Below are 17,219 nucleotides of genomic sequence, written 5' to 3' on the forward strand. Positions count from 1 at the left end.
TGTAAGATTTCCTCTCAGTATGCTACTCATCCCAAAATAAGACTAGCAATGGTAAACAGTTGTAGAGGAGGTTGTCAAAAAGAGGAGTGTTGCAGTGTGAGGTCCCAGATGTAGGGTATTCTAAAGGGTAACAAGAGTAAGGTGGAGGCCATGGGAGAAAAAGTCAAGAAGAAAGAAAGTCACAGAGTTGAAGTTGAGGCAGCATGAGGTGAAAAGGTTTCCTGGTCATCCACATGGTCATCTCAGCTTCCCCATTTGACATCAAGACTTGGGGCAGATATAAGACTGAACATGCTTCTAAAGTACTCAAGGAGCACAGGTTTGATCAGAAGGAAGGGAGACAACATCAAGGAGAGGTCGGAGGTGGGAAGGAATCATGCTATGAAGGTTGTCAATAGTTCCTTCAAGTGAAACATCTTGCTCTTCCTCTCAGGGGTCCTGGAGGATCCTCCCATTGTCTGTCTATCCACCTCTCTCTCTCTTTCTCTTTCTCTCTTTCAAACACATACACACACACACACATGCACGCATGTATGCACACGCACACAGAAAAAAAAAAACCTTGCTCCTATCAGAATGAGTTCTCTCTTTTCTGTTTTAAGTACTAGATTCTCCATAAGACTTATTTTATAAAGGTTTTTGTGAGAGAGAAAAAAAACTGAACACCACTGATGAGGCCCAACCCTTCAACACACAAATGCATTCGAGACCACCCAGTGAGTTGGTGTAGGTTCCCACTGCTACATCTTGCCACAATACCATACAGTGTGCATGCTCCCCTGAGACATAGCCCCTAGATCTAATGCTTGTTTATGAAATATCCTTGTTAAGGCTGATGAGCTAAGTCTATTGATGTCCAGCAGAGCCAGGGACTGGGGAGGGAGGGAGGAGCAGTGGCCATAGTGGGTTTATGGAATTTCCTAGATATCTGTTGGGACAGGGCAGAGAGACAGGAGGAAAAGAAATGAAGATGGGAAGTTCATGGGGATTCTGGTCAATGATTCCAGTCTAGCTGGGAGGTCAGCTTAATAACAAGACAATGAAGGTTGAGTTCCTTCTGCCTCTCACTGTACTGGACCTTAAATCATGCAGGAGTTTATGCATCCTGTTTATGTAGAGACTTTTTGTAAGCTATTCAGAACAGGGGTGGGAGGGAGAAATAGGGGGAAAAATTTCTTTTGAATTTCTATTGCTCTCAGAGTTGGCAATTTAATGAGTCATAGATTGTAATTCCTTGCTTTGTCTACACATTTTTATTTCAAAATACTAAAAAACACTTTGTTTGGAACATGAGCTATTCTTAGCTCCTATATCAATAGTGCACATCCATTTCTCCCATATTAGAAAAGTCTTCCTTCAGATTTAATTGGAGCAGCACCATACTAGTAGGGTTGTTTACTTAGCTGTAGTTTATTGAAGCCACCTGGGCAACTCTAGCCCCTGGGAACGTTCTTCTAGATGATCTCTTGGGCCTACTGAACACCCATCGTTCAGCTCCATACATGACCCAAAGAGCCGCAGATCTCATAGTCTGGGCAAAATGGGAAAACCATCCTTTCAGGCCACCATATTGAGGAATGGGCACCTTGGCAGGCTCAAGACAAATCAGGGCTTCATTGCTGTGTGCCCTTGTGAGACTCTTGATGGAATGAAGTATGATAGAAAAGAAAGAGTTCTCCATCTCCAGGTTATCATCTCCAGACACACCAAGAGAAAACTTGGCCACACCTTGGCAAAGACATAGGAATAGACAGTCTTGGGGATCCTGCAATCCTCTGCGCTGACAAGCAGGAGGAGGACCCATGGAAGGAAGGCTAGTAGTAGGTCTTACTCCTCCAGTGCTGCGCCTCTGTATAAGGTCTCTTTTCCACACTCTACTGCAATGCCCCCAGCCAACTTTATCTACCCCACTGTGCTTATTCCACTAGTGATGTTTTGCTTCTCTAGGTCTCATGGGGACCACCTTTTTTAAAGACTGTAACTTAAAGCATTAGTAGCAAGCAGCTTATCAGCACCTAATGGATAGCCAACCAACTTCAAGAATGAAACACAAAACCAATATCTCAAGAACTGGGGTGAACAAGTGCCCCACCACTCTGGTAATTGCCTCTCTCCTTTTTCCAAATTTATAGTGGAAACAGCTATGTTCCTAATCTCTGACTCTCCTCCCTGGCCATTATTTATTTGATCAGGAGTGGGCAGCAATGAGCCTGTTCATGGGAAATTTGGAATTGAGACAGTACCAATTCCCAGTTGAGGCTGGATGCCAAATTGGAAGCTTCTGACAGGGATAACTTTCACGTGGTCAGAGAAACCAGAGAGGTGTAGACAGGCAGAGAGAAGCAGCTTTATTTGGTTTTTGAAATCCCCCTAGACCCTCAGTTTAGCCATCCCTGAGGCCTTGTGTTCTGGGAGACATCTCCCCTCAACCCCTGCCTGAAGTCTTTCTAACACATTTCTCTACATTTAGGAAAGCTCTACTGGACTTCTGTTACTTGCAATGAAAATGGTACCAGGAAGTGTGAAACTGATCTGAGTGGGAAAATGGGACATGTGGAGGAAATTCCTCCCTACTTTATAATTTTGCCTACCCTGCTCACACCAGGTACAGCCACCTAGGCAACTGCCCAGAGGGCTTGAGATCTGAAGAGGCCCCTGATGCTCTGTAGGTAGTCCCAATACCCAGCCTATATTTTATCTGAAGGAGGTCCCCACAGCCAAAGGGCTGAAGGACAGACAGGGAGGCAATGTACTGTGAGAGACCTCACTGCTGGAAAATGATGTGGGAACGTATTCCAGGTGGTCTGTGTTGCCTTCCCCTCCTAACCAATCCCTGGTGCTGAAGCCACAATAACGGGACTCCCTCTCATGGCCCCACCTCATCCCTCTCCTTTTTAGCTGCATCTCCATGCCCACTGAACCAAGAAACCTTTGATAATTGTGTGGGCACGCTCCCAAGGAAGGAGTAAGCAGAAGTGGTATGTGTGTCTGTGTGTGGGTATGGGTGTGAATGTGTGATGGGAACAAGCCGGAAGCCCTAAAGACCCTCAGCCTTGGGTCCAAAAAGAGTTAATGCCCCAAGAAGAAGCTGATGGTTGGAAGAAGCTGGTTCATTCCACTCGGGCTATTGAGACAGGTGAAATTAGATTGCCTAATTCATGTCCATCTCAGGTCTGGCCCCTGAATTCTAAATCCCAACGTCACAGGAACAGATAGAAAAATATTTTTTAATTTGGGAGTATACTGAGTAAAAAGGGTCTTACTGAGTCCATCAGACTTCTTTGTCTGTTTGTTGCATGATACTTTCATGTCCACTAAGGTAGAAAACTGTCCTTTTCCTCTGTAGCATCAGCCATGTTTGTCATTTGTTACAGGCCCTGTAGGATATGCAGATATTTTTGTCATCCCCAGCCCTTACATCTTTATCTCAATATGCTGCCCTTCCCAGGACAAGTGCCGAGGACTCTATCACTTATCCCAGCCTGAGGAAAGGCCAACCAGGAATTCTACCCTTGAACTAGATCACACCTCCTGCCAGGGCTCCTCTCTTGGGAGGAGTGAGGTGAGATGAGGAGGCCCAGCCCAGGTTGCTCTGGTCACTGTCCCAACTTCCTGAGCAGAATTCACTCTGAGTCTGCCCTGTAGTATATATCATTTCCAGGTTCCTCTTGCCCTCTTCCAGACCTTTCCACAGAGTTTATGAGGAGGGCTCATCCTACAGGTCAGCATGCCCTGGGCCAGAGGTCTTGTCAGGTCCCACCTTTGAGTTCCCAAACAATGAGCTGTAGTGGAAAGGGTTCTGCATAGACTCTTATAGCATCCTGTGCTGGGTCCAGCCCCCAGCTCCTGGGAGAAATTGCTAAATATCAGGAGCTATGATCAGAAATATCTCTATTTCCTTTCCCCACCCCATAAGTCTAAACTTAAATTCATGTCCCTGACCATAAACACATTTGGTCACCATTAGAATTTGGTGGCAAAAAGGACTGGCAGTCCCATTTCAACAGCCTTACCGAGACTATTTCAGAACATACCTGTTTATAGGACTCACCACAGACCAATTCCTCAATGCCAACATCACACAGGTCAAAATTTCCTTCAATAAGAAACCACCCAGAGTTGAAATTCCTCTTGCATTTATATAGTATTGAATGTCTCCAAGGAGAAGAGAGAGAGCAGGATCAAAGCCAGGGAGGCCTGTGGCTGGGTAACATGAAACCCTCCCCCTGAACTGACCTCCTCACCTGTAAGTGAGGAGGGGCAGGGCTTCCCAGTGGTTATGAATATCAGTTTCGGATTTAGAGATCCGTGGTAGGAATCACAGGTTTACCTTCGCCTGTGTGATCTGGACCAAGCTGATGGATGTTTATCTTACTTTCCTCCTGTAAAAATGGTGTTAATAACACCCTTACGGGGTTATTATGAGGATCCCTGCTTCCATGCTGACACAGAGTCCAACTCTATAAATGATAACTGTTGCTGTTTTCCTAACAATGCGCATCACCCCAATCCCATCAGTACCTGACAGAGTCAGCTTTCAAACCCACCCCCTCACCCACCCATCCATCTCGAACATGTCAGGCTCAAGACAGAATCCCTACACCCAGCTCAGACATGTGTCCTCTCAGAACTCCTCTCAGACGCCTTGTCCATTGGTCTCCTCTCCCCCCATTGCTCAGCAGCAAAGGCTCCCAGCCCCACCCCACCCCCTACCTGAGGGCAGAAAACAACCAAGTCCTGAGTAAACACTTGAGAAAGCTCATTTCTCCTGGGGAATTGGGGGGAGAAGACTTGCCAAGTGGGGAAGTCGGGGGCCTGGCTCCTCGGAGGCTCCTCTGCCCCTCCAGGGGCTCCTCTGCCCCCCTTTTCCTCATTCTCAGGCTTTCCCTCTCCAGGTTGCTCAGGCAGCCGCATCAGGGGTCCAGGGCGATGTTTTCAGAGAGATTTGTGAGCACATCAAGGGAACGTCAGCGGTGACAATGAGACTCTGCAAGGAGTTGACAGAAACTTACTGCCTGCACAATGCTAGTTGATTATTTACTCAAAGTCAGTTACTTAAATAATTCACACCCTCCCTTCCATGTTTAAACAGGATGATGGTAGAAACACAATTCTGGCACAAGAAATATAATTACAGTTACGACAGACGTTTCGTTATTAATAGGCCTCAATGTCACCAGAGTGTATTATACAATAAAACAATAATGTGCCTTTGGAACCAACCTTAATATTTACAGGTACTTTTCCATGCACACTCCCGTGGGACTTGCTGTAGTATAAGCGAAGCGGAGAGAGCTATAGCAGCCAATGTGATTGCAACTTGCAAGAAAGCTCGGCTCCTTGCCAGCATAATTTGTTTCTTTGCCATTGACATCAACAGAGCCCCAGAAACAAAGCTGGGGGCAGAGTTAGAGATAGCCATCTTATGGAGAGGATTTTTGCCATACCTCTCAAGCATGTGATCCCATCATGATCCCATGGCAACGTCACCCTAATTTCCTTAGACAAAGCGAAGAGCATCCAGGACCAGAGTCTCCAGTCCGAAATTGCGTCCCACATGTAGGGAGTCCCTGGGTCCATTGGATGTCACCCTCTCTGCCAGGTATCTGGTTAACTTCTACTTGTCCTTCATGAATCCACTCAGGTTAAGGAACCTCGCTGAGTTAAAGTACCCCTCCTCTGTGCCTACTTCTGTTGTGCAATGTGATTTCTGTGATTCCCCAACACTGCATTGAGCAAAGCTCTAGGCAGAGAGTAATTCAAATGCATGCTGTATCCTCTGGGCACAGGCAGGGACAACCTTAAAATAATTGGTACTCAATAAATAGTTTTTAAACTCACATTTAATCAAGATTGGTTCTCTTTATTAAAGTTGGAACTTTAATAACTAAACAAAGAATCTCAAGAGATGTGAAGTACAGAATTTAACTGGAAGAATTTTGATAATGAAAAGAACAAGCCTCAGTCATCATGGATGGAGTCCTTGTCTGAAAAAGCTGGCCCGGGGGGATGGCTGCACATTGCTGTGGGCAGTGGCCTCTCCCAGCAACGAGCAGGCTCCATCCTCACTGCTCAGCACCTGCACATCACACCCTGGGAAGAAGCTTCCTTCTCTGCTTCCAGCCTCTCGATTCTGACCAGAGAGACATTTCCACGCCTGGGAAGTGTTCTCCTCGAGAAGCCAGCCCACGACTTTAGGAAGCATGAAGCCTTGCAGAGGTGTACGCAAATGTCATTATTGTTGTAAATTATGGTTGTAAATCTGTCAGTCCCATCCCAGACAGAGGAGATAAGCTCAGCTCTATAGGTAACACATGTCAGTGACTAGAATGAATGAGTGACAGACACACAAACTGGCTGTGCTTTGTAACTTTCACCTTGACCAGAAACCCCCATAATCTAGGTCAGAACTGGGCCAGACAGTGCCTGGGTGCTCCTGATCTGTAAGCTCTCTGATTATGGTGAGGAGGTGGGCCTTCCCCCCAAAGAGAGGATATACCTCCTATGATTGGACTGTAACCTCCCACAGGAACATCCTATGGAAAGAAAGGCAGGAGCCTTTTCTTAACAAAAAATAGAGGTATAGGACTTCCAGCCAGGATGGAGGCGTAGATAGACATGCTGTGTCTCCCTCCACCACTGAGAAGGAATGCAACTACCTCAAAACTGGAGGCAACCAGAAGTTCCAGAAAATCAAGCAAAGATATAAAGAGAAGGTACTCATCCAGACAGGTGGGAGGGGCAGAGCCAGGGTGGAGAGGATGCGGTGTGGTCATGGCGGCAGTGGCGGTGACAGTGGCAGGCCGGCAGAAAGCACAGTCACACATTTTGAGAGGTCAGGAGGGACACTTGGGGAGTGTTCCCAGCTCCTCACCAGACCGTGCAGCTCACAGTCCCAGCACCAGGGGAAATCAAGCCTCATTGCTTCTGACTGTGCAGACCAGTAGGGGTTGGGGTGGAGGAGGAGACTACCAGTTTCTCAGCAGAGTCCAATTTTTTAAAGGGCCCCCATGGTCCTAGAGCATCCACAGACCCACCCACTCTGGGAATGACGGCCAGGGCAGTAGCTAGAGAGGCACCAGTCCAGTGCGGAGGTGGGAGAGGTGCCTGGAAAAGGGGCAAGTGCTGGGGATGCGGCATTGTTCCCTCTCATACCCCTCCCCCACAGACAGCGCCACAACGTGGTGAAACAGGTCGCCCTGTACTGATGAATCCCTAAGGCTCAGTCACTTACAACGAACAGGAGCGACAGCTTTACCTGGGATGTGCAGGCAAACAAACACAGGAGCCTGTCAGAATGGGGAGATAGAGAAGGATGGCCCAAAAGGGGGAACAGATCAAGATTCCAGTGGGAGAACTAAGTGATGAGGAGATAGCAAACCTAACAGATGAGGAGACAGACAACCTAACAGACACAGAATTCAAAATACTGGTGATGAAGATGCTCACAGGCTTGACAGATATGCTTGAGTACAGCAAATGCATAAGAGAAGAAGTGAAGGCTATGCTAAGTGAAACGAAGGAAAACACACACAAAACCAATGGTGAAGGGAAGGAAATTGGGGTTCAATTCAATGATTTGGAAAATAAGGAAGAAAAAACAGTCAACCAGTGAAGAATGAGGAAGCAAGAATTGAAAAAAAAATGAGGAAAACTTCCCAAATTTTGTGAAGAAGATGAACATACAGGTCTGGGAAGAACGGAGGGTCCCGGGCAAGCTGGACCCAGAGGGGATCACACCAGGGTGCATCATAATTGAGATGTCAAAGGTGAAAGATAAAGACAGAGTCCTGGGGACAGCAAGAGAGAAGCGGAGAGTTGCCTACAGGGGGGTGCCTATAGGAAGGACTATCAGTTGATTTCTCAGAGGACACTTTGCAGGCAGGAAGGGACTGGCAAGCAGTATTCAATGTGATGAAAGGGAACCTGCAACCAGGATTACTCTATCGAGCAAAGTTATCATTTAGAATGTAAGGGCAGATGAAGTGCTTCCCAGACAAGGTGAAGCTAAAGGAGTTCATCATCACCAAACCATTATTATATGAAATGTCAAAGAGACTTAAGAAAAAGAAGATCAAAACTACGAACACTAAAATGACAACAAATTCACAACTATCAACAACTGAATCTAAAAAGTAAAAACAAAATCCAACTAAGCAAACCAGAATAGGAACAGAATCACAGATATGGGGATCATTTGGAGGGTTATCAGCTTGGAGGGGGAAGTGGGTGAAATGGGGGAATGGTGCAGGAATTAAGAAGCATAATCGATTGGTACAAAATAGACAGGAGGAAGTTAAGAATAATATAGGAAAGGGTGAAGCCAAAGAACTTATATGCATGACCCATGGACATGAACAAAGTGGGGTGGGATTGCTGGAGGGAAGGGGGATACTGGGCAGAGGGGAGCAAAGGGGAAAAAATGGAACTACTGTAACAACATAATTAATAAAATATACTTTAAAAAATAGAGGTATAATACATCCATTCAATAGCACTTGTCTTCAGACATACACCCTCAACACCACTTGTTTTCAAGTGCACACACATACATACACACCAGGACTGTACACATAAACACACATGCTCTCAGACCAGTCTTCAAACTCTCACAGGCTATGTGTGATCTCAGCCCTACATTCAGCCCCTATACTCAGACATACACACAAGGAGGACTTACTCCACAGCCACAGCTTCACACAGCTGCATGTACCATCCACATCAGCATGAACACCCATACACACCCTCACATGCATGCACACCTCATGTATTCATACACACCATGGCACCTACTTATCCACATGAGCTACACACACATCTGTATTTTTTACTCATCTCTACTTATCACGTTAAGTTAAAAAGAAAAGCAATTTTCCTGTGTCATTACAGTAGAAATGAGAAAAAGAAAGTGACATTTTATTTTCAGATACGCCTTTAGTTGCCATGACAGTCCCAGAACCATGAAACCTATGATTGGTGGTAAATGCATATTTGAAAAGAGTAATTAGCTCCCCACATACAAGACCTTCCAAATGCACTGAGTGCCCTCCCTCATCAGTCCCTTCAAGGCAAAGTGGACACCAGGGCAGGGGCACACCACAATGTTATTCTAGCTGCCAAGGCAGCTATGGAACCTGCCAGGAGCTCTCGGCAAGGATGTCCAAGCTGATGGTCACCATGACTTGAGAACCCAATTCACTTAATTACTTGGAACTTGCTCATAGCTCAATAGGAGCATGGCACTGGAGGTGGAAGTTCTCCATAAGGAACAATTGCTCCTGCTGCTCAGCTGGCCTCTCATGCCCTTTACTGCAGTACTTACTCTGTGCCAGAAGATCACAAAGCCAACAGACTGGCCCGCAGCCAAAAAGGGAGTTGGCTCCTCCAGCCAGAAGTCATCTTACCAGGATGCTCCTCTGCAGGTCATGGCTGGCCTGACACACAGTAGGAGAAGCCAACCTGCCCTTCACAGGCTGTGACTGGTCAGCCACAGCCAACTAATGAAGCAGCCTGAGGTGGCACCTGCATAGAAGGTGAACTTGCATCTCCCCATCTCACTAGGAGCTTCTCAAAGACAGAAGCCATAATACATGCACCTCCTAAGTTCTCGATGGCCTATGCACCTTAGGACCTACAGTAAATACTCCCTGAAAAATTGCACTTGGTCCTCAGATTAACTGGTTGCCTCATTTTCTGATGAGATTCCTAAGGGCAATTAATTTCCAGAATTTCCCCTCTAAGTCCATTTACCCTTATTGTCATCATCAGAAAGGTTGGCCAGGAGTTGGTTTATGAGCCCAAGTCCTGATGTTAGAGATTTGCACTAATAGCTGGACCCACACTAATGTCCTCTTCAGTTTTTGTTTCAGCAAATGACCTATCAACTTCCTTCAGCATCTGAAATGTTCCTTGAGAACTGGCCCTCAGTGTGAGCACTCTGGGCCACCAAAGAAAGGACACTTATGGTGGTTCTTCCCTCAAGGTATTCCATCAGCTCCATCACTTTTACCAACCCATTAATGCAGACATTAGGGTAGTGATGTGGTTAAGAACATGGCTAAACGAATCAGACCTTGCAGTTCAAATCCTGGCTCTGCCACCTATGAGCTGTATGATCTTGTGTAAGTTACTTTGCCTCTCTCTGCTTCAGTTCCCTCATCTGCAAAATAAGATTGATAATAATAGCACCTACTTTTTAAGATTATTGCCAAGTGTTTGTCACAGAGTAAGTACTACATGTGCTAGCTATCATTATTCATCTGAGCACCCACTCTGCTCAGACGGGTGTTGGGCTGAACCCATCGTGGGATATGGAGGAGGGGCAGGTAGAGTGAATCCACCACAGGTACAGCCTCACAGAGCTCAGAATGAAACAGGGACACAAACACGAACACACAGACCAGAGAAGAACTCTGCTCCTGTTCCTTCAGTTCAAAGATTTCGTTTGTCCCCAAGGGTATTGGGAAGAGGAGGTTTTGATTCTCCCCTTTGATCCCACAAAGTATGTTCTTAAATGAATCCCTGTCCCTGCCTCTGAGGAAAGGAGACATAGAGATACAGTCTGGGTGAACTAGTCAACCTCGTCACTCCAGCATATGTGGCTGCAAGCATTCAGCTAGATGCACAGGTCACAGGCACACTCAGTCCTTCATGGATTTTGGTCCTTTTTGGAGTGTCTAAAATACAGTCATTGTGGGAGCAGGAGATAGTTAAAAATCTAATGTTTATGAATAGAGTGTATGAGCATGAATTTTTATTGGCATGAATAATTCATAAATATGGGGTAGATGGTTCACTTGGTTTCTGGGAGCCCCAAGGAACAGTGATTCCCAGACTGATACTCCAAGGTTCAGTTCAAATGTTCACCAGGAAACACTTCCTCCATTCTGACCACATTGGGCATCATCAGGTTAGAGCCTGTGTCTGTCTGTGGCCCCTGCTACATTTTACAGTTGTCAATGGCCATATTATAATCATAATTGTGCCATCTGCAATGTTTGACAAGGGTTTTACATGAGGGTCCTTTCTCTTAAAACCCTCCACACATGTCATTAAATTTGATCCACAAGTAAAATTTATTTTGATTACAACTGACTACAATGCTGGGTTTTTGATCACCACTTTTTAACTTATTTTTTAGCATATTTCAAGTCTATAGTACATTATTATTAAGAAGTCATTATGCTATGCATCAGGTCTCTAGAACTCATTCACCTTATAACTGAAAGCTTGTCCCCTCTGACCAACATCTTCCATTTCCCCCTACACTCCAGCCCCCATAAACACCACTGTATTCTCTGTTACTATGATTTTGACCTTTTTTTTTTTTTAGATTCTATATGCAAGTGAGATCATGTAGTATTTGTCATTCTGTGTCTGGCTTATTTTACTTAGCGTACTGCCCTGTGGGTTCATCCATGTTGTAGCAAATGGCAGGATTTCCTTTTTTTTTTTTTTGTCAGGGTTAATATTTCATTGTATATATGTACAACATATTACTTATCCATTTGTCTATTAATGGACACTTAAGTTTTTTTTATATCTTGAATACTGTGAATAATGCTGCAAAGAACATGAAGGTGCAGATATCTCTCTGAGATAGTGGTTTTATTTCCTTTGGATATATATCCAGAAGTGGGACTGCTTGAACCTTACAGTAGTTCTATTTTTAATTTTTGGAGGAACCTCCATACTGTTTTCCATCATGGTTTTAGCAATTGATACTGTTACTAATAGTGCACAGTGTTCCCTTTGATATAATTCTGTTTTGAAGGTGCTTTTTGGACAAAACGTTGAGTGAAATGAGTCATGCCACATGATGTTCACTGGGGTACAATTTGCTGAGAACAGGAAGTCAGAGGCATAGTGTGAGGTATAGCTGGCCCCAAAGCTAAGTCCTGCATTTAGTGGACATGTGAGCACTGATGCTCCTTCTACCCAAGAAGGGTTGTCAGAGAAGTAAACACGCTGCTCAAAGTGTTAATGAGAAACAAAGTCTAACCATGGCACTTGCGCTTACTGAATCTGAGACACTGTCATCTTGTAAAAGCGACCATTCTTAGTATTAAAATAGTTTATTACTAAGGAGTATTCACAGCACATAGAAAAGATCAAAATAAACTGCTGGTTTATCTAACATGTAGAAAACATTCATTGAGCTCCTGACAAAGCACATGCTAAATTCTCCCTTGTATATCATGTAAAAACAAATGGAGTTGAGGGTATCATGCCAAACAAAATAAATCAGATGGAAAAGGACAAGAACTATATGATTTCACTCATATGTGGGAGATAACACAAAAATCAACAAATGAACTACAGAAACAAAAACAATAAAAAACACATACTCAAAATACACAGATAACAGAAGAGTGGTTACCACAGAGGAAGCGGGGTAGGGGAAGATGAAGAGGAAAAAGAGGGTCAAATGCATGGTGACAGAAGGAGACTAGACTTTGGGTGGTGAGCACAATGCAATATACAGGTGGTATGTTATAGAACTGTATACTTGAGACTTGCATAATGTTATTAATCAATGTCACCCCGATAAATTAGTTTTTTAAATTTCTGTCCAAAACCAATTTGATATTATGAAGATAAAATGTGTACCCAGGCAAAGCCCAAATTCTAAGTCCAAGTCTGAAAACCAGAGGTGATTCCTCGGAAACACCCGCACTATAGCTCTGTGAAGGCAGCTCCCAGGAGCCCTACTGTCCCCTCCAGGTCCTGGCTTGGGTCCACGTAAGAAAACATCCTCAACCCTGGTTCCTCAGAATGAAAACCAAGACAATAAATGGTTCAGAGAAATTAAAGTGGAAAATTAAATAAAACAGGAAAGAATAGATATTTTATTAACATAAATACAGAAATCCACATTAATCTAAAAGCCAGCATCTAGTCTTTTACTTCTGAGGAAACTCCAAAGACTTAATTCCTGAAATCAGGAAAAAGTCGCTGTCACCACTACTATTCACTGCATTGCTCACCACCTCCACTACTATTAACACTGTAGTGTAGGCATTAATCAACACAATTAGAGGCCTAAGATTGGAAAACAAGAAACAAGATAAAACTATCTATCCTTGAAAATAATATGATTATGTATCTGGAAAACCCAAAGGAATCCTTGAAAAACCTATTACAAATAATAAGAGAATTCAGTAAATTTGCAGTATTTAGGAGGAACATATAGAACTTATTAGACTTCATGTACAGAAACAATCTCAAGGAAAAATAATGTATGAGCAAAATCTATTTACAATGGCAAAAATAACTAAATAAATTAGAAGTTTTACATATTAAAAGGGTATATCCAAAGAAAAAGTAAAGCAATTTCTAAAAATAAAAAATAAATAAAACATGCAAATACAACTGTATTTTGGGTTGATAGCCTAACTGAGAAGAATATTTTCAAATTATGTTAAAACATAATATTTTGACTTTACATTCCAAGTGAGACAGATCTAAGGACAAAAAGAACCACAGAAAAATCATAAGTAAGTTAATATCATTAGGAACCAAGATGTTCTGAATTAGAGAAAAGAGATATAAATATGAAATCTTAAAGTGAAATAAAAACCCTGACATGTAATTTGAATGAGAACATCAGTATGAACTCAGATTTTTTTTTTTTCTTTCAAGAATATGCATGTCCCAGGTCTGTCTCTGAAAAGGCTTCAAAGTAATAAAACTCAGTAGCAATGAACAGCACTAGCACTCAATCTGTGGTCTCTAAATACCATTTCCAGCTACAAATAATCAGCTCCAAAGGAGGAAATGTGAAAATCTGGGGCTTTTTGTCAGGCTCAAACACAGGTAAGCTTCCAGTGATGTCAAGTGACACAGGAATGAACTTGAAGACATGTCCAATGGCCAAAAATGGGACAATTCATTATTCTGAAAATTGATATGATACAACTGCTAAGGCTCCAACTAATTATTCTTTTTAAATGATAAATGAAAGTATCAACCAATTACCTTGCATTTTCTTTTTTTAATTTTTATTTCTCAATTACAGTTGACATTCAATATTATACTCCTTTCAGGTGTACAGCATAGTGGTTATACATTTATTTAGTTTACAAAGTGATCCTCTAGTAAGTCTAGTACCCAGCTGGCTCTATATATAGTTACTACAATATTATTGACTATATTCCCTATGCTGTATTTCATATCCTCATGACTATTTTGTAACTAAAAACTTTCTATGCAGATTTTATTATAAGGTAACCAAATAGTTGATAAGACCAAGTTCTTCTTTACAGAGGAATCACACCTAATTAATTAACAAGAAAGAATTAGAACATCACTATTTTGCTATCTCTAATGAAACAGTAGATCTAGGTAATGACCACCAATGCCTACTAAAATCGTGAGGTGTAAGGTTGATAGAGAACTTGATCATGGATAGAATCAGGCTGACAGAACCTCAACCTTAATATGAACGAAGTGGGGTAACCAAGTAGTAAGTGCCTTCTCATTTGAGGTAATAGAAAGCACACAACACAACCTAAAAGTGCCCTTTATATAAAGAATAGAATATAAATCTAATCAGGCCCTCAGATTTAAATATAGGGTCATAAGAACATAGAGAAATATGTTAAACAACACACAAGAATTGAATAAGCCAAAACCAGAATGTGGGAAGTCCTACAAAACTACTTATACCACTTCTGTAACAAATAAGCAGCATGGAAAGAAAAGAAGGGCATTGTTATGGATTAAACAGTACTAAAAGAACTATCAGTTGTGAGCTATGGACTTTATTTGAATTCTGATTTGAATGAACTATATATTGAGGCAACAAGGAAAACAGAACATGGAGATGATACTGAGGAATTATTGTTAATTCTGTTAAGAGTAATAATCGTATTTTAGTTATATTGAATAATAGCATCCTTTTCTGTTAAGAGACACATAGTGAAGCATTCACATGTAGAATTATATGTTATATTGGAAACATAAAACAAGATTGGAAGAATATTATTAATTACTGAAGTTTGTGTTTGGATACATGTAGTTTCATTATAGTAGTCTTTCTATTTTTGTGTATATTTGTAAATTCCCACAATAAGAAGTTTTTTTTTAATGGTTAGAAATAGAACTTGGTGAGTCTGGATCTTGGCAAGGTATCTTATATGTAAATTAAAGCAAAAGAAATAGGCTTTAGACACATATGCTCAGTATTGAATTCAAGCAGGGGTTAAATTCAATGGCATTTGCTGAGATGAGTGGTTGGGAGGTGGGGAGGCCAGGTTAGAAACTAGGACACAGGACAGGGGTCTCTTCTTAGCTCTCTGAGGCTAAGATGGCACAGGAGGGTTTTTGCTGCCCTTGCTGTGACCATTGACCTGGTAGCTAAGCTTGTCCCTACAAATATGTTCAGGGCTCGGAATTCGTAGACACCTAGTAAATGTTTGTTGAATGAGTGTCAGATGTTATTAAGTCAACTATCTACAGAAAGTGCTGTGATGCATTCCAAACCACCTGACCCCACTCAAAATTATCCTTCTCACACAAGCCAATCACAATAGCTGAATTTCTATAATTATAGACACTCTCTGGTCCATGGCATTGTTATTAATAAAATTGTTCCAAACGAGGTGTCTCTATGCAGTGGTGTGTCATAATTGGTTATAAGGTAAGTGATAAGTAGGTTGTTACTAATAATAGCAACGCAATTTAAGATAATTATATTATTACTGTATATAGAAAACCCTAAAGACTCTACCAAAAAGCTACAAGAACTGATATATGAATTCAGTAAAGTAGCAGGATACAGAATTAACATTCAGAAATTGGTGGCATTATTATATACCAATAATGAACTATCAAAAAGAGAAATGAAGAAAATAATCTAATTTACAGTAGCAACAACAAAAAAAATAAGGTACCTAGGAATAAAGTTAACCAAGAGGTAAAAGGCCTGTACTTGGAAAATTATAAGACACTGAAGAAAGAAATTGAGGAAGATACAAATAAATGGAAATATATACCATGTTCATGGTAGGAAGAATTAACATCATTAAAGTGTCCATACTACACAAATAAATCTGTAGATTCAATGCAATTTCTATTAAAATAGCAATGGCATATCTCATGGATCTAGAACAAATATTCCAAAAATTTATATGGAACCACAAAAGACCCCAAATAGCCATGGCAATCTTGAGAAAGAAGAACAAAGTTGGCAGTATCATCCTACCTGATTATCAAACTATACTACAATGTCATAGTAATCAAAAAAGCATAGTACTGGAATTTTAAAAAAGCAAATAGATCAATGAAACAAAACAGAGAACCCAAAAATAAACCCATGCCTTTTTGGTCAATTAATATTTGACAAAGGAGGCAAGAACATACAATGGAGTAAAGACAGTCTATTCAATAAATAGTGTTGGGAAAATTGAACAGGTATGTGCAAAAAAATTAAATTAGACCACCTCCTTACACCATATACAAGAATAAACTCAAGCCCTGGCTGGTGTGGCTCAGAAGATTGAGCACCAGCCTGCAAACCAAAGGGTTGCCTGTTCGATTCCCAGTCAGGGCATATGCCTGGGTTGTGGGTCAGGCCCCCAGTTGGGGGTGTATGAGAGGCAACCACACATTGATGCTTCTCTTCCTCTCTTTCTCCTTCCCTTCCCCTTTCCCTAAAAATAAATAAATAAAATATTTTTTTTAAAAAAGAATAAACTCAAAATGAATTAAAGACTTCAATGTAGGCCATGAAAACCATAAAAATCCTAGAAGTAAATGTAGGCAGTAAAATCTCAGGGATTTCTCATAGCAGTATTTTTTCTGATATATCTCCTTGGGCAAGGGAAACAAAAGAAAAAATAAACAAATGGGACTATATCAAACTAAAATTTTTTGCACAGGAAAGGAAGCCATCAATAAAATGAAAAGATGACCCACTGAATGGGAGAACATATTCACCAATGATACATCTGATAAAGACTAACATCCAAAATTTCTAAAGAACTTTACAACTCAACACCAAAAAAAGCAAACAATCCAATTCAAAATGGGCAAAGGACCTGAATATACACTTCTCCAAAGAGGACATACAGATGGCCAGTAGACATATGGAAATATGTTCAACAGCACTAATCATCAGAGAAATGCAATTTAAAACCACCATGAGATATCACTTCACACCTGTCAGATGGCTCTCAACAAACAACAGATGTTGGTGAGGATGTGGAGAAAAGAGAACC

The 17,219-nt window shown here is 41.8% G+C and overlaps 1 protein-coding gene across 3 annotated transcripts in view; it reads right to left on the reverse strand.

Moving 5' to 3' along the window:
- CALN1 (calneuron 1) overlaps positions 1-17,219 on the reverse strand; it is a 508,279-nt gene that overhangs the window by 458,832 nt on the left and 32,228 nt on the right. For all 3 annotated transcript variants that reach the window (XM_090279122.1, XM_090279123.1, XM_090279124.1), the window contains exon 2: positions 4,796-4,987. In XM_090279122.1, coding sequence (XP_090135248.1) covers positions 4,796-4,914 — 119 coding nt within the window. In that variant the 5' untranslated portion in view covers positions 4,915-4,987. The remainder of the gene's footprint in view (positions 1-4,795; positions 4,988-17,219) is intronic.

Source organism: Furipterus horrens, unplaced genomic scaffold (genome assembly GCF_987537825.1).
Source record: "Furipterus horrens unplaced genomic scaffold, mFurHor1.1.pri manual_scaffold_5, whole genome shotgun sequence".
Classification (NCBI taxonomy): Eukaryota; Metazoa; Chordata; class Mammalia; order Chiroptera; family Furipteridae; genus Furipterus; species Furipterus horrens.